At 43.6% G+C, this 18424-nt stretch overlaps 1 protein-coding gene across 1 annotated transcript; it reads right to left on the reverse strand.

The window, feature by feature from the left end:
* Positions 1–9152: 9152 nt before the first annotated feature.
* Positions 9153–12170, reverse strand: AMER3 (APC membrane recruitment protein 3). Its single transcript, XM_010189088.1, has one exon. It carries the CDS (start codon positions 12168–12170, stop codon positions 9153–9155), a length of 3018 nt encoding a protein of 1005 aa, XP_010187390.1.
* Between the last annotated feature and the right edge of the window lie 6254 nt (positions 12171–18424).

The following is an 18424-nucleotide window of genomic DNA, read 5'->3' on the forward strand; positions in this document are numbered from 1 at the left end:
AGTGTCTGTTCATATACTTATCTCTATAAAATCACATAACATAAAGCCTTCATGTTTCTATCATTCGCATCATACTGCCCTTAATTGGTAATAAATGTCATTTTTAAATGAACTTCATCTGTTCTTAGTATGTGTTTCAAGGATTGCACTCAATCATACAGTGTAGCTGTCATCGCCTTTAATAAATACAGAAGGGAAAACCAACATACCTCTCTCTAACAGAAAAATTATTAGTTTTATTACGTGATTTTTAAGTAAAACAGCTTTTGAATTGTGAAAAAAGGTAAGAGCGTTTTTTTAATTTGTAAATAGTATTCATTTGGTGTCCCAAAATTTTACAGATTATAGTTGAAGAGTACTTCTGAGAGCTGAGTTGATTCAAGCACTGTCTTGTTATTGATTGAAATTTTAAGAAGTCTATCCAAAAAAACCCTTCAATTGCAATCCTGCTGTTTCCTGGCATCTTTTTGCTATCTCGGTAGCAAACTGCTTCCAAATGCCTCATCACTCTTGCAGACCAACCTAACCAACCTTGCTCTCATCAGACAGACTCAGTGTAAAAACATTCAGTTGCTACTGGGGAAGCTGTAAACTTGGAGGTTTTGCAAGATGTATTTTGTAGGTGGTGAGACCACCATCTTCATTAGAAATGGGTTTCAAGGACTTGGTTGCTATAGCAACAGTCTACTTAATGCTTTTTTCAGAGCAAAACCCAACTTGCCTGGATGTTCGAGGGAAGACAGAATGGATAAGGAAGGGAGATTGAGCTTGTATTTCTCCATAAGCCACAAATTGCAGCCTCCTCTATTTAAAGTATGCAGACAGGAGAGCTGCTCCTTTTCCTCAGTGTTTTTCCTGCTGCTGGCAAGCGCCATTTGATGTTTGTGTAAAATACAACCTTCCCTTATTTTAGATATGCAGCCACACCAGGGCTAATGAAGACTAACACCCAATCAAATATTTCCTAAAAGCGCAGCTGAAAACAGAGGGCTCGATCTCTCTTGAAAAGCTGGAGCTGTGAAAATTTCCGATGCAGTGTTTTGGCTCCTGTCTCCTGCTGTAAATAAGGCTCCCTCTCCTTACTGGAGTCATTTTTGCCCATGAGCTCTCTGGAAACGTCTCCCTGGCTGCGTATCACAGCCCAGAAGCCACCTTGGCTTGATTTTTTTTCCTCTCTGTTGGCTGTGAGATGGAAAAACATAACAAAGGTGTTTGGGGGGGTGAACAAAAATCCTTAATCTTGCCTAATCTTCGATTGTGATTCTCCCATCTCTGTGTCCTTCAGTCAACATCTGCACCTCTGTGAATGTGGCCAAAGCACAGAACATGAGGCTCAGTCCTGTGAGTGCCGTTGTGGTTAAACAGAGCTTGACTGGCTTTGCGGGCATGGTACTGTGGGTGCTGTGCAAGCCTGTCTGCTCTCATGGCCAATTTTCCTTTTGTGCATAATCATTTACAACATGCTGCAGGTTGGGATACTGCAGAATCAGCACATTTCCTTTGAAGAATGAAACGGGGAGGAGGAGAGGAGCCTGAGATAGCAAAGGGCCTGTTCTAAATTACGGCTTTGCTGCTTTTGTGTGAAATCCCTTCCCCAGCTGTGCCTCGCTGCTTGCGACTCAGCCAGCGTGGTGGGGACGTGGGGATCTTTGGAGCCTGGGGAGGAGGCTGCCTGCCTGAAGAGTCTTGAGGGTGGGGAAGAACTGGGTGGAAGGGGTCAAGATCTGCAAGGAGGTGTCTGCTTGGCAGGCATGTGGGAAAGGGAAAGGGGTTTTGAAGTAGGCTTCATCACCAAGAGGGAGTAGAATGAACATACTGCGTGTGAGAGGAAAGACTTGAGCCTGTCTGGGGCAAGTTAGAAGGAAAGTTGTCATGAAGGGAAAATGAGGTCGATTTGGAAAGGAAAATATGACAGTTAGAGAAGGCTAGTAAAGAGGAGATGGGCAAATACAATCTGCATTTTCCTACCTTCTCTGTTGTGAAATGAGAATTTTTCAATCAGAAATAAGGACAAAGATGACCTTCCTTTTTCTGGAATCTCCAGTAATCTTTCCTGTATCTGGATCTGCAGACACAGTTTCCCCTTGGATGATACGGTCACCTCAAAGGAAAGGACAGATGATTGTGGGAACTGAAAAACCTGCTGGTCACATTAGTGCAGTTGTCAACACTGGCTGCCACTATCATTAAGTGCCACAAGATCTTTTAAGCCTTATCTGAATAGGCCTGCCAGGGTGCATGTAGACAGAGGTTTAAATTTAATACCTCACTGCATAGGAAAAAATCTAATGTACAGTACTTTTTTGCTTCTCTCTATCCTGAGCCCTATTGCTATCCAAGAACTGCAAACATCTCTCTCACTTTCAAATGCTCTAAATGAGATGCAGTCCCCATAATCTGAATGGCGTAAGAAACTCGCCACACCAGACATACACTGCCTGGCCTTTCTTTGAGAAGGAGGAGTTGCTTAAAACAGAAGAACCTCCCATAAGACCTGATGGGGAACTCTCTCCATTTTGGACATTTCCTGAAAAGAGTGTGGGTTCCCAGTGCTACTGTTCATGAGCACTGGCTCATGACAACAGTGCTTCTTGCCTTGCAGTGCGATGGCCAAATTTTTTGCTCTTACTTTAGCCACATTTAAAATGTTTTGGGTTGGGTTTTTGGGTTTGGTTTAGGTTTGGGGGGTTTTTTGGAGGAAAAAATGTAGAAAATCTACTGGTGCTGAGGATTTCTGTGCTTTCTGTCTCCCTGGACTGTCAGTCTTTGTTTACACAGAGACTCCAGACATACTGAAGCGTGGCTTCTGCCCTGAATATACAATCACAACAGTGTCCACAATCTCCCAAGTGGTGCCAGGCCACAAAAGGAACAGTGCCTGTTTTGGGGACAAATAGGTGTCAGAAAAGGGGGAAACTCGAAAGGAATGTTTTGGAAATCTTACAAAGCAAAATCGACACATACAGCACAATATACATCTGATTTTAAGAGGTGCCTGAAAGACACACACTGAATAGAATAAAGGTTCATAGCACAAATTAGAAGACTTTGAAGTTTATACACTTAAGTAATTCGGAAAAGGGAGTGCTAAACCCAGACATCCAGGCGGTGCCAATGGGAGGTTGGTTATTTCAAGATGCAAAATTCTCCATTTGCCCTGTTTCTGGCACTCCTTGGCCAAACACCTACTGCAGCCCATTGGCAGAGGTAGGAAGCAGTGTTATTTGGAGGACTCTGGTTCTGCCCCTGTCCGCATGTTCTGATGGGAGGAACAGAACTAGAGGTTTTACACTCGAGGTCCAAAAAGCTGAGCTTACCAAGCTCTTCTTCATACTCTTTTGGGCTGGGTGTAAATACCATCAGATTTGTACAGAGCATTATCGAGCTGAGGATCTGCTTTGCATTCAGTGTCTCCATGACTGCACTCCAGATTGGACAAGATTCTCTCGTGTTTGAACGAAGAAGCCTCCTCTGTAGCTGGATACAAGTCTCTCACTTTCCCCGTCTTTCCACCCTTATCACGGCAAAAGAGAAATGAAGCAAGCTTTCTTCAGAATGATAACAGCTGATTCCTCCCTTCATTTAAACAAATGGAGTGATATTTGGTCTCATCCCATGCAGATAATTATAAGGTCTTCTATGCCCAAAACCTAACTTGTATTTTTGCAGTTAAGTGTCAGGGAGGATGCTAAGCCTCTGAATAAGCAGTTAATTTGTTTGCTTGCATTGTGCCTTGACATCTCCCCATTTTTCACACAAAGGCACTGTGTTTGCTTCAGAAGCCCTGTCCTTCAGCCCACGCTGCTGGCTGCAGAAACTGTTTTCCTTTTCTTTTTTCCCTCTATCGCCATCCCCCTGAAAATCTCAAATTCAAGGCTGAAGGAGACTGAGAGCCAACTTCTGCTCTCAGGGTTAAATCTGAGAATTGTTCCCCTGGCTTCAAATTTATACTGGTGCAATGAAGATGAGAATTTAGCTTTCTGTACTGTTGTCAACAGGGGAAAAATAGAGTCCCTATAAGACTGTATCCATGGCAACCATCCTACTGCAACAGCGAGTAAAGCAGAAAATCAATTTCTTCAGTTTTAAAATGAAACACATCTAACAACATTATAGTGCATCTGCCATTTAAGAGATCATCTGTGCTGGTAACAGTGTTGATAAACCCTTCTCTAGCAAACAAGCTGGCAAGAACATTTCTTCCTCCTGATAGAATTCTGATTTTGCATAGAGTAAGCATTGATGACAAAGTCCCATGAAGACAGTGCAGTGAAACAGAGCCAAGTCCAGAAGCAACAGCGTTTAATGAAGGAGAAAATTGTTTCATTTAGCATTTAGCCCAAGTATCTGGGCACATGGTGACTAACACTCAAATGTATTAGCAGAGGCAGTGGCCTGTCACCTCTGCCTCCCTGCTCTTTGCTTCTGTGGTACCATATGTGACAAAGGGTACATCTGTACTTTGTGATCCATTTGTCTGAACAGGAGCACGTACGTGGTAAGTGTGTGTGCATGGGTGGCTAGTGGGCTGTCAGATGAGATTTCAATACGTGGTTGCAGTGCAAGATGTTCTGGGCAACTCGCATTATAGAGGTGTATGTTTCGGAGCCAGAGGCATTTCCAGTGCAGAAAATGTGCTGGCTGTCTCTGCACGTTATTGTTTTTACATGTTATCATCCGAGACTTGAGAGAGGACCTCTTTGCTATGCCATGGAGGGAGCATGGAAATACATGGATTTCTTACCCCAGGCTTTGAATGTGTTGCCATGCCCTTTCCCTGCTGCATGCAGATTCTGCCTTTATTTTTTCACCTATTAAGGCATCTCTGGCCATTTTGAGAAATAATACCACAGTTTATCAGACAATTTCCTATATGCAGCTGAGGCTCCATTCTGCTCTTCTTTTTATCAAATCCACATACTGGAGTCTGCCTTCCCTATGCCTGGCCGATGAAGAAATGTCTGGGAGAAATGCAACCTTATTTAAGACAGAGGGAATAAAGTTAAACGAGGAGGGACTAAAAAGCATTACAGAAAATGCCGAGACAGTGAGTAGCCCTTTGGTTGGTGGGAGTCAGATACACATTTCCTCTGTCACTTTGCAGTGTGTAGGCGGTATTTCATCTGCTTCTGAATCTCAGTTCCTTGATAACACCAATCACGTATGCCGTACTGTCTTCTTTTATCTACAGCTGTCCTATCTATTATGGCAGTCCCTCTTTGATTGACAGTTATCTATTTTTTGCTGACCTGAGGGCAAGCTCATTGCAATGCGCTCCCTTCAGTGCTATCGCTGAAACGCATCCAAAAGCTTCAACTGGTGCATAATGTGCCAGTTCAGCATTTGAACGAAGTGAGCACATATTGTTGGGAGCACACACGTCGATTTGTTGCTCTGCCATGTCTACCAGTTAATGAAAGACGCAGTAGTAGAAACAGCTCAGTGGCCTGAAATGCTGCTGTTTGCAGAGAGTGCTTTCTTCTACCTGTGCCCAGTTGCTATGACATGAAGTGTTGTCCTCCTGTTCAGTCACCTCCAGAGACTTTAACGTTCCCTTGTTGAGGATGAAGAATTTCCTGCTGGAAAACATCTGCTTGAAAAGCACCAACTTTGGTGGCTTGGTTTCTGTGGTCCATGAATATACAAATCTAGGAATGCTCCCCATACTCAGGGATGGACTGCATTCACTACCTAAGTCCTAGTCTTTCAATATTGAAGAATGAAAATTATGCCTTTTATTGCACTTCCTACTGCTGATTTCCGCCTTTTGCCCTTCTAAGTCCCCAGGTAAGGATGCAGTTTGCCACTGGGGTTCCTCTACCATCAGGGTTCAAATTCCTGGTGAGCTCAGACATAAGGCATTTTCAAATTTCTCTCTAAAATGCCAGGGCAGGGAGAAACAGAAGAGGAGCTGGGACTGGCCTTTCTTTTACCACTCTTCATCACAGCTGTGCAGCTGTGTTCAGAGAAGCCCCAGAGACCAGGCATGGCTTACGAGAACCCTGCGCACTCGTTGGAGCAGAGAGTATGTGCTCATTTGTTATCGTGGATACTGGGACACACAGAGATGGGATGACAAAACCTGGAGATTTTAATGGCGTTTGATAGCGTCTTTTCTTCTGCCCCATGATAATGGGCAAGAAAGTTGATCTTCTTCTTCCCAGCTCCTCCAGGTCAGGCCTGGGAGTCCATGACGAGAACCCTGCGCACTCGTTGGAGCAGAGAGTATGTGCTCATTTGTTATCGTGGATACTGGGACACACAGAGATGGGATGACAAAACCTGGAGATTTTAATGGCGTTTGATAGCGTCTTTTCTTCTGCCCCATGATAATGGGCAAGAAAGTTGATCTTCTTCTTCCCAGCTCCTCCAGGTCAGGCCTGGGAGTCCATGGGAGGAGCAGGAGATGCATTGGAGCTGCTTATGCAGCATTTGTTCCAAGGGACCAAGCAGAAGCCACCTCTGGATCTGTCACTTCCCTCACAGCTCCTGAGTACGGCATTTTAAAACAGTGAGCCTTGGAGCTTTCTTCATGGATAGGCTCTTGGGGTTTGCACAGTCATGCCCAGCGTAGGAGTGTTTCTCGATGGTGTCTGTCTCCATGGATTCAGAGATGACACCACGCTTGTATGTTGTCTCTCTTACATTACCACCCCCGTGATTAAGGTAAAGATCCTGAGTCACTCTCAAAAAAAAGTAGAATTTCCGGCAAAGCTGTAGGCCATCTGTTAACGTGGGCAGGCAAGAAGATACTGGGTAGGAAAACTCAGTCACGTGGCAGTGTTTATATCTATCACCACAGATATTTCTTTTAACCGTGTTAAATGACATTTTAATTATTGTCTAAATTCTTTTTCTGTAAGAAATTGTAGCAAACAGCAAGGCTGTAGTGAAATGATTCCTTGAAGTGGGACCATTCCTCAAAAGTCACTTTATGAATATGCAAATCCCATCTATTTTTTAAAATGCCATTCGTCTTACTGTTAGAGAAACCTCTATCAAAAATCAGCAGATCTCTTTTGGAAAACAAACTGAATTTTTCTTCTCCCTGGGTTGTAGCACATGAACTGTGTCACATTCCTGACACTGCAGGTATTATCGGTGCTGAGGCATGGTGGCACGGAGCAGCTGCTATCTGATACAATGCAGTAGGAAGTGCCCCGAGCCCAGTAATGTCTACTTGCGATATGTCTTGTGCAGTGTAGAGATACAGTCTGTACCGCTTCTGACAGCCACGGCAGCTCTGACTCCCTTCTCTGTTTCTACCAGAAAGTGACTCCTCAGAATTAGAATCCCTTTGTGCAGTCCTAGCCTGCGAAGGCAGGGATATTCTTAGCAGTACTCTGTAGACTAATATTCCCAACAAACTAAAAATATCAAGCCAACGCAGACATCGATCTGCTGTTCTAACCCTAAAAAGCTGTGCCTAGCACTGGTTTCTTACTTATACTTGCTGTGACCACAAACCTTTCCTTGCCTGTACTGGATTTTTAATTTCAGAAATAATCTAAGAGATGCGTGTAGTTCTAAGGACTATGGTGCGTGCTTGGATGGCAAGTTCTGCCCAGAAATGTGGTGGCACGAGAAGGTGGCTTACTAGTTAGCACTGGTTGCAGCATTGATTGCAACAAAAATGGGAAAAACCAAAATCACTTCTTTCACTACAGAAAGACCCAGTTCACTGATGATCAGGTTGTAACTAGATGATATGTTAGTAAAGTGTATTGAAGACTGACAGTCGCTGGCCCTTGCCTTCGTGAAGAGCCCTGAATATCCCTCCCTGCAATGGGAGACCAGAAAGCAGTCACACTGCTGTGAGCAACAAGAACCAGAGAAGAGGTGTGCTCTCTGGGTGCCTCTGTTCAGTGATGTGCTGTTCCCTAATTCTCTCTCCTGGCCCTTGCTGCAGCCTCCTCTCCATCTTCCACCACCTCCAGAGGCTGCTTCTCAGAGTGCCAGGGCTGGGCAGAGTCCAGCCAATCTGTCAGATCTGCCAGGGCTCACGATAGAGAATTTGCACAGGTTTTGTACTTCTAGGACAGATTTTGTTCAGCAACTGGAGGACAGAGGATTTCTCAGCTGGCGCAGAGTTAGAGCAGTCTGCACAGACAGCATCTGCTCTGGCCCAAGGCCTCGTGTGACAGGCAAGTCTGAACCAGCACAACAGCTGTGTGCTTGAGCAGCTTCTCCAGTTGTACGGCGGAGGTGTTTCTTACCTCATGTCAGAGAAAGTTCTGGATCTATACTACCTAAGTCTGGCTCAAGGATTTTCAAAAGCTTGCACAGACTCTATAATCCCTCTCTTGCCTCCGCCTGCCAAGCCTTGCGGATGGAGCATGCCTTGGCTTCAGTTCCTGCTCTGCCACAGCGCTGTTTGGCTGGAGACCAGCTGCACCTGCTGGAGAGAGACCTGAGGCTTGCAACCCTGGTAGGAGGAACATGCTTTTGGTACACTTAGCAGCAGCAGCATAGTATTGTGGGCTTTCCCTTGTGCTCGAGGGCACAGAATATGTATGCAACTGCAGGACAGGGTACGTCTGTCTGTCTGCCTTGGGACTTAACACTGAAGACCTCTGGCTTTCTCATGTGACCTGCTGTGTATCAGCTCACATATCAGGACTCCAGTAGAGAGCTCTATCTAATATCCAGTTATCACTACAGAGGGGAAGCAGGGCATAATTTTTATGCTGTCATTGTGTAGCAAGACGATTTCATGAGCTGGTAGTGAGGCATCTGAGCTGAATGCTGCCTGCAGTCTGCGACCAGGCAGCTGTAGCTACACTGTTGTTCCAAACATGACAGATCCTGGAGTGAGAGAAGGAGTTTCCCTGCTTCAGCTGGCATGAAAACTGCTGCACCTGGGTGGAAAATGAGGCTTCCACCTTTGCATGAGACTTGTAAGACTCAGTGAATGTGATACCTGCTGTACGTGGCTCCTGGTATGGGCAATTGTGTCATTTAAATTGTGAATACTCTTAACTACAACACTGAAGTGAAGATTAAGAACAATGAAACAGGAAAACTGAGAAATCCTGAGTATGCTTCAGAGTCCACTGCTGTAAGTGACCCTCTGAGAAAAGGGAACAGATGTTCCTTATTTCACAGTTGATTTCAGACTCCCCATAAGCACTCACCTTCTCAATGCAGCTGTGTCACTGGTGGTTCCTCCCTGTCAAGGCTGTGTCCGGTGTCACTGCCTCTGGGTGCGAGGACAGAGCGTTCCCAGCAGTCAGGCCCCTGCAGGGGGGTTCTGCATAGCTCCACGGCCCTGGGCTGCACTGCTTGGCCTCCTTAGGCTGCAGAGAGTCAGCGAGAGAGACACTGGTACTGTATGAAGCTGGTGAAAAAGTAGCAGGTATGTCTGAGCAGACAGAGCTAAAGAGAGGTAAAAATGTTGGTCTACTAAGAGTTGTAGCAGGGGCAGAGTCGCTTGGACTGAGATCGAATGTAAAGTCTTTCAAATAGGAGAGGGCTTCATTATTTAGCTGGGCGTATTCAAAATTTATCTTGCTTCTAGCGACCTCATCTAGGATTTTTGCTCTGCTTTTCTGATCTTCAGAGCAAATTTGCTTCTCCTTTTGCTTCAAATGATACAGACTGCTGGAATGCAGACTTGTCTCATAGTTGTATTGGTTTGTGCTAGGAATACTGGAGTATGCTGGATTGGGGACAATGCAGTTGCATTCATTTTGCAACAATAACTTGTTTTTATACTGAGACATCTTACTAATGATATTGTTCATTTCATTCCCAATGCATTTGTCTTCCAGGTGCTTGTTTTCGTAGCTGATTTTTAAAGATGCCACTTGTGTTACGCAGTGCTCCAAGAGCTGCACGATGTTAGTGCTGCTCTCTGTTGGCGTGGGGCTAATGTAGCTTTGGAAGCGTCTGAGAGTAAGAGGCTGCAGCGGTTTGTCACAGGAAATAGAGAGAGAGCGATACATTGATTTATTTCTGTCCTCGGGCTCAGGGGGATCCAGGAGTGAGGTTGCAGCAGTCTTGTAGGAGTAACATGACTCTACTTCGTGATTGTCATCTAATGACGGGTTGTCAGAGCTCTGGGAACTGCTCTCTCTGTTCAGCTTTTCTGGCAGTGGGTTTTTATCTCCGAGTATCTCACATCCTTCTGAAGTTGTCACCTTCTCATTCTCAGTTGAAGATGTCTGCAGATCGTCTCCATTAGCCTGGGATTGTGGTGGGTAACTTGATGATCTGGTTGTTTCCACAGTTGCAGGCACCGTAGATGAATCCTTGTGGTCGCTCCCTTCCCTTCCTTGGAAATTCAAATTAGATGTGTCAGGGCAAGAGTCCAGGCTGTCATCTCTTTCAGCAGCTTTTACTGAAGAGGCCTGTGTTGTCTGTTGGCTTTCATCCAAAGACACGTGTAGGTTAAATGTATTAAATTCTTCCTTGCTCGCTTTCTCCTGCTGAGTTTCTGTGCTCACTTTCTGTTCTGGACCGGTGCTGGGTGGGATCGATGAATCATTAGGCTTTTCCGGCTGTGATTGAGGACTCTGAAGAGAGTCAGGGGAGGAAGCAAGTCCCGAGTGTTTTCGCAGCCAGTTTATTATGCCCATGGTCAGTGAAAGCTCGGTGTCACAGAGCTTTAGCAAACACTCCTTGCCTTTCCATGTGCTGTGGAAAAAACCCTGGCTGATAATGTCTAAAGCTGGTTGGGAAGCCATGTTCTCCTCAGCTCCAACGTGAAAGCTATAAATGGACAAAGGGATTTCAATGGCTTGTTCAGAAATGCTTTCAGATGTGCATAAGTCATCGTCTAGGACTGGGTTTATTTGTACTTCGTTTGGGTCATAGAAGAGCTCATAAAGAGCATCTCCACTGTAGCTGTCTCTTGGAAATCTACCTGGCACCCCAGGCGTCTGAGCTTCCTTCACTTCATCCTCTTGTCCGGGAGAGAATGAATCATAGTAGCCTTCATCACTGGTGGATGTGGATTCCTGGTTGTCGCTCTTTGGCGTTCCTGTTTCTGTGGAGCAATCTTTGGAACTGTCACCATCTTTATCAGGTGACACTTGGGGCTCTGTCACAGGTGCAGCAGCCTGGCTTCTGGCTTTTTCCACATCAGCACTCGGCACCTTCAGTAACTTCTTATCAAACAGAGCGCTCTGATGCAGCCTCACTGATTTGTTGATGTTGTCCCAAAACTTTGCAAATTCAACCGTCTCATTCTGGCCAGGAGAGGCCAGCTGCTCCACACCCCCTTGGAAAGAGCCCATGACAGGGCTGTCTTTGTGCTTGCCTCGTCTCAGCAAAACTTCTTTGCTGTTTTCCAGCTCCACATGAGCAGAGCTCTCATCGGCAAAGATCTCCCCGCAGCCAGTGAGGGAGTCAAAGCTCTTCAGCGAGGCGACATCTTCACACAGGGTGTTGCAGTAGTCGTAGGAAGAGTCAGACTGCAGTTCACTGTCTGAGCAGTCTTGTGACAAGCAGTCAGCCACAAATGTTTCTCCAGTTTTGAAAAAGTACTTTGCAAGACGTCCAGAAAACTCACTCTTGCAGCCTGGAGAAGACAGATTCTTGTCCTTCTCAACCAGGAAAGTGAGGCTGTCTGGTTTATTTTTTCGTATATGAAATATATCTCTGAGCCCTTTCTTAGATCTTTTGAGGGAAATCCTCTTCCTGGGAATGGTTTTTGCGACTGCTGGTACAAAAGGCATCTGTGGCACAAAGTTCCTGTAATCGATCATCTGACTGCTGCAGGCAGACTGGCTGGGGCTGACCACACACTCCTTCTTACTGCTAGAGCTGGACGTCCCCGAAAAGCTGATGCTATTGACAAGTCGCCCCTTACCCTTTCCAGAAAAGCCTTCCTCATACGCCCTGCCGCTGGGGCTGCACTGCTCTGCTTTGTCTGCCTCAGGAACGCAGTCATGAGTTTTGCTCTTCCTTACAAGTTTGTAGGAGGACCCAGAGGACTTTTCCAGGTTGTGGTCACCAGCTCCATTCCTCGCTGCCCGGGTAGAAAATCTGTAGTTCTTGTGTGTGGCCAAACACGCCAGCTGGACTTCAGCTACGCTTTGCTTTCCTTCCAGAGCTGCCTTTTTGTCTTTCCCTGTATCATCTTTGTTGACAGGAGCTGTGTGCACTGCTGGCACTTTCTCGTGTTGCACAGGGGACTTGATGAAGGTCTTTCCTCTCTTGAGCTCCATGTTGCTTTCTCACATCTGTTTCTGTCAAGAAAATGGCAGAATAAAATTACTGTGACGTTGGTTGCCAGCACTTGTACACTTTGAAAACAAGTAGGGAACACAGGGACGAATATTAAGCATTATACAATTGGTTTTGTTTGTCACCAGAAATTTCAGTCACTGAGTCATGGTATTGCATGAGAAACAGGTCAAGAGAAACTGAAGGTGTGTGGGCAATGGCTGGAAGATCCAGCACGGAGAAGATGATTCTTACTATCGGTTGGATGCTGAGGCTCAGAGAACATTTTGTCTGCTAGAAATTAGAGGGTTTGGGTTTGCAAATATGACTGTGGGATGGCTTTTGATGAGATAGAGGTCCCTTTCTGGAAGCAGAAGAGGCATCAATGAAAAGCAATACCTGAAGAACTTTAACATGTAAGTGTGTGCATCAGGGAGGCAGCAGTTCATAAATCTGTGCCTTGGAGGAGGACAAAAAGCTCAAGGTGGGAAATCTCCCGAGAAAATGGAGCAAACATTTGACACATGATGCTCACTTTATATTAAAATAATCCCCACCTGTGGATAGAAAATCCATAAACCTTGGTACTACCTTGGGAAGCATGCTGAAACTGAATTACTGGTTTTGCTTCTTCCTGAGCATAATGTGTAATTTTCTTCACTACTACTTTTATGGTAAAAAGTCAAAAATGTCACATGGAAAATCATTGTTAATTATGACTGAAGTATAACATGACACTTTCAGTTTTCCAGCGGTTATTTCATGGACACATCTGATCCTTTCCTGCCTTTATCAGCTTGAGTATTAAGTCAATGGACTTAGATAAAGGTAGGTCAGGGAAGAAGCAAGCACTTCCTAAAACCTGTTAGAGAAACCAGAATTTTACTGGATAGGAAGCAGGACAAAAACTTCTGTTGTTGAAAGAATGTGCTTGGATCTTTCCTTATTGAGACCTCAGCTAATAATTTCTTTTGTTTTCAATTGTTTAGATGAAACTAAAACCACTTAGAGCCATTGAACTCTGCAACACACACATACAGCACAGTGCTATCTCTAGCACTCCTTGAGCACAGCCTCAGATCAGATCCGTGGATCCAGATCTGCACCCAGTACAAAGCCAGCCAGGGAGATTTTAAATTCAGCACCAAGCTTAGCCTTTGTACACTCTTAAAGTACAACTTGAAGCAGTCTGTAGTCTGCCTTGAACTGTCTGTAACCTCCAGAAGCTTTCCAGTTGCCAGGGCTTGCTGGGAACGGGAGCACTGAACCAACATCTCACAAGATAGGGGTCTGTGTATCTGGGAGTTGTGTTGCCTGCAGCACTTCTCCAGCAAGGTGGATCAGCGGCAGCCCGTTCCTTATGGAAGCTGCAAACTGGCAGGTTATTAGCAATGTTTACAACTTAATGTAGGTCAGTGACAAACAGTAGAAAACACGAAGGTAAAGTGTGAATATTTGACGTTGTTAGTAGGGATGCTATGGAAAACGTGGTGGGTGGTGATAGATGGGTGTCTATCAGTGTGGTTGGGATGTTGGCACATTTATTTGTGTTTGGGGCTGCATGTGAGTATTGCAGAGCATTCTTAACGAAAGCCAGTAAACATTTTACTACGCTGTCAGGTATTTGGAGTTCACCGATGCTGCAGGAAACTTGTTTTGCATATTTAGAAATAGGTCACTGGGACACGATTACACTTCTCTTCTGAAAAGCAAGGTGTGATTGAGAAGAAATTCAGTGTGCAGAGCTCCAGCAGAGTTGTGAAACCAATCAGAACCAGCTGACACAAGACCAATTGTTAATATCCCAAAAATAAAGTGTCTGACATCTCAGTCCTTTGCAATTGTAGAAGTAGGTGCTGTGTCCCTGTGGGAAGCCCTGCTGCCAAGAAGCTCCTTAGTGATCTGTGAATGCCAGTGTTAGAACAGTGTTATGTAGGACTCTGAAATCCTGCAAATTCTGCTCATTCTGAGTACCAAGCAAGGGTCATTTTTGTAGGAAATTGCATGCTCGGAAAGTTTTTGCGTACTTGGGAAGAAGGTGCATTAAAATGGCTTTTAGAGGTGGATTTCTTTTATTGTCAAATATGAAACGTATTAAAGCTGAGAATTCAGGACATCATTCGGTAATCCTTTGAATAGAGAAATCTTTGATCTGAATTGTATCTCCTTGATAAGAAACACAGTGGACTACCAGTTTGATAACTGGGTCTAGAAATGTCAAGGCTTGTTCTTCTGTCTTTTTTTTATAGATTTGATGAACAGCTTTAACGTGAAAGCCCAAATGGCCTGAATAACATCTGTACTGAGAATATATGTAGTATAATAATGTAAGATACACCGATGGTAGCCTATGCTACCTTTTTAGTTTCCTCTGATAAGGAAAAAAACATTAAAAAATAAGGTGGTGTTTTGGTTTTGGTTTGTTTAGGTTTTTTTAAAGGTCTGCTATACATTAAATCACCAACTTTGTATTCTAATTGTTTAATGTCTCTATTTAATCCCATATATTCTTCTCATTTTCCCCCAGGATTCATGCCAGACTAATTAGTATCTAGTTCATTGTGTCATCCTGCTTATCCTGTTTTAACACTGGCACAGCTTCGGGAATCTTCAGCATTAAAAATGCGATTAAAAATGAACACCAAGAAAGAGGAGGTGTCCTCAGTCAACAATTTGAGGGCTCTTAAGGGCAGACTACAAGCATCTGCAGATTTTTTAAAAAATATTCATCTCAGGTGCTGTTTTGTAACTTTCCATACTATATGTTCCTCTTCATCATCATACAACATAAATTATCAATGAGCTCCTTTCCAAATGCAGAACAGAAATGTTTATGCGACGCCACTCTCTTTCTGTGTATTAATACTTGTAGCACTTTTGGTATCAATGGACTACACTATGATACCTTTTTTTATCCTTTCTGCACAAGTGATATCTTTAACCCAGAAGCTGTACCAGTGAAGTTAGAAACAGATTAAAGTGCTGTAAGGGAAAGTTACCCTCCAGTGGTTATGTAAAGCTTATCAAAATTCTATGAAAAATTATTCTAGGCATTTAAAAAATGGTACATCTTCCCTGGGATTTCTTGACCCATGCGCTCAGCTACGCTATTGCCTATCTCTGCTCCTTGTTAATTCTTCTTCTCTTGGACTAAACTCGCAGTATATATCTTCTTCCACATGGATAAAAGGTATATGAGGGGCTGATTTCCACCTTTGTCAGGGAAATGTATTTTGCGATTAGGAATCACTGTAAAGAACAGAAACCTGTGGGAGGGAGCAGTCAGTCTGCTAACTGCGTTGTTCTGTTTTCAACAGGCTCTGGGTGTTTTCCTCATTAATGGTAGTTCACCTCTTTCTTTAATATCTATAAAATTACTTATGGAACACATACCTAAATAGAGGACCTTTTTGAATCTTATACTGGACTACAGCTTAATTGTCATTTACAGTGATCTTAGGTGCAGCAGCATTGAGACTTCTCATCTACAGTAAACAGGACTTCTAGCTGTCTTGATCATACCAGCTGCAGACTTTTAGGATTTCACAAGTGTCTAAGCAGGCATCTAGATCCGCATTTTGGGCTTATACTGTAATAGAAATAAGGGTTTGGTTTAAACTTGAATAATATTGCTCATAAAATGCAGAGATACTTCATGCTCAAACATATGCCATCTGTGCAGGGTTTCTGATAACATTTACATAAAAGCAGAAGGCTTTACTACATCTGTGATTCATCTAAAAGTAAAGTTTTAGAATGGGAAGGTGAACACATTCCTGTGCGATGAGAAGACTCGGTTTCAGGACAGGCAAAGCAATTGCTTTTAGTTCTGGCTTATGAGGACCTGAAGGTATAGGGGGAGCTTTGGGATTTGGGCTGGGGTCAAAGTTGTTCTCTTATATCTTACTAGCTTATCTCACAGTGGAAACGTTTGTTTAGGTTATCACCAAAGAGAAGGTAAAATAGACTGTGCTTTAATGTGTCAGTGGCTAAAACAGCAGTCCTCTTGGATGTACCTGTAGGAAGATCACCCTACTGGGAAAACAGAAGTATCTGCTTCAGTGAGGTTGTATGGATAGAAATAATACTATTATAATAGAATAATAGTATTACGAAGAGGAAATTTAGATTAATTCTCTGGCTTCAGCAAGCTTGGATTAAATTGCTTTTGCTTAAGTTTAAGAAAAAATATATTTAAGGTTCATTTATACCAAAATCTTATCAGGCCTCTGGCTTGGCCACTCTTACTTCCTTGTTTGATGTGTAATGTATATATAATTGTCTCTCTTGGAGATAGAAGTAAGCAAAATTCAGCATACAGTTGTTGTTTTGCAAGGAAGATAGGCATGCTCTTTCTGCTTCTTTACAGTTAGATCATCCTTAAAATTGGCAGGTTGTGGAAATGGTACCCTGCTGTCTCTTGCTAAGCTGAATTCTGCACACCATTTGGAGTCTTAATTTCACCTCCCTCCAAGCATTTTCCTTTTATTAAATGAGAGAGTTGGTAAACATTGCATCCTCTTTTAGGATTCTTAGTTTAAAAAGAAAGAAGAAAGTCTATTTGGACTCCTTTTATGGTTTAGGATACAAGTTTGGAGTGAGTCCAAAATCCCTTTTCCACAAGTGGCTTCATATCAGTCAGACTTAAAATCCTGAGTATCAGAGTTACCTTTGAAAATGGTACCCCTGCTTTCCAATCAAAAATGCTAGGATAATTAAATATCCTGAAAACCTGTATCTGGTTTGAGCCTTTGGACATGTATTATGTTTAAAATGCATGCACTTTAAGATTTTTTTTTTAATATTTCTTGAGAAATTGTGTAATGTGATAGGGGAAAAAGAGCAGAGCACTCCAGAAGGCTCTGCCTTCCTATGCCTGGTTAAACTCAGGAGAATTTTTGCTGGGCAGCAGTTGGAAGTCCTAAAATGCAAAAAGAAGCAAGCATGAGGTGGTAAGAGCCACAGCTACTTTTAAAGTCAATGGGCAATACTAATTTTTAATGCTTAAGATGTAATCAATTAGCAATGCATAAAGAACAGCTGGTGCTGCCAGTAAAGTGTGTCGGGGGGCATTTTTGGAATAAGACTGTTTATTTATGGCCAAAATCCTGAACTTTCTATGTCAGAAGATAAATGTTAATAATGGAAATACACACTAATAATCATAAGCATATATTCCGTTCTGTTAATTTTTAATTATAAAGCAATAAAATGCTTCCTTGCTAGGAACAACTTGATTGTAACAACTGTTTCTAGTAAGAAAATAAACATAACAGTTCTTTTGGTGAAAATCAAAGAGGATTTTACAGCAGAGCTGGTCTTCTCACTTCAACTGATTACCCTGCTAGTATCTCATCTCCATTAGAAAACAGAAAAGAACAGGGTGGAAAGGATGGAGGATGCAATCAGGGACAGTCGTGATTCAGGAAACAGAGGAGTGTTTGTTTTTAAAGAGCCTGTGTGACACACAAACCTGCATTGAGATCATCCCCCTTGTTACGAGTGCTCTCACCACCCTTAGTGCTGTATCTTATCATTCCCCTTAATCATTTGTCTCCCTTGGGTAACCCAGGGTGTCTAATTATTTGCATATACATTTAGGTCAGGCAATGGCTTTCTCGCAGAGAACCACCAAAAAACACATTGCTGTGTCTTCCTTAAACCTTCATTCCACTGAGCACACAAAGTAAAATCTTACGCTCCCCAGCAGAATACTAGGAGGATGTGTAGCTAAATGCTTAATCTTATTAGCAATGTGCTATAGGGAAGCATGAACCTTCCTTTAAGCCCTGCCAACTGTTCCGTGGAGCTCAGGATTTTTAATAGTAAAATTAACCACGTTTCTACTCCCAGCACCCTGTCCTGCTGCATCCCGACAGGAGGGATCTCTCAGGTACCAGCAGCACCCACTGCTTCCCTCAGCCTGGCGTGGGGCACCCACTGCTTCCCCCAGTGTGGGGCGTGCGGCAAGGCGGGAGGAGGCTGAGACCATGACAAAAGGAAGCTTCTTTTCTAACACAACCTCTGCACCGCTCAGTTTTCTTCTACACCTGAGGCTGAAAGAAGCCTAACTGCTTGAAATGTTCCGATTACATCATGTAAAAGGGCAGCATAAAGTCCTGCACAGGGAGCTATCAGATCATCACTCTATTGCTAGGAGGAGGCAGCTGAGCAGAAATTTCCGCTGTGTACCTGAGAAGCAAACAGGGCATTTTTTAACTTGCCCTGACCAGCAGCCTGTTGGTACCAGCCAGCA

Source organism: Mesitornis unicolor, unplaced genomic scaffold (genome assembly GCF_000695765.1).
Source record: "Mesitornis unicolor isolate BGI_N332 unplaced genomic scaffold, ASM69576v1 scaffold4307, whole genome shotgun sequence".
Lineage (NCBI taxonomy): Eukaryota > Metazoa > Chordata > Aves > Mesitornithiformes > Mesitornithidae > Mesitornis > Mesitornis unicolor.

What these genes read in the sequence shown, in the direction of transcription:
- AMER3 (XM_010189088.1), bottom strand. Translation starts at nt 12,170, where the DNA reads ATGGAGCTCAAGAGAGGAAAGACCTTCATCAAGTCCCCTGTGCAACAC.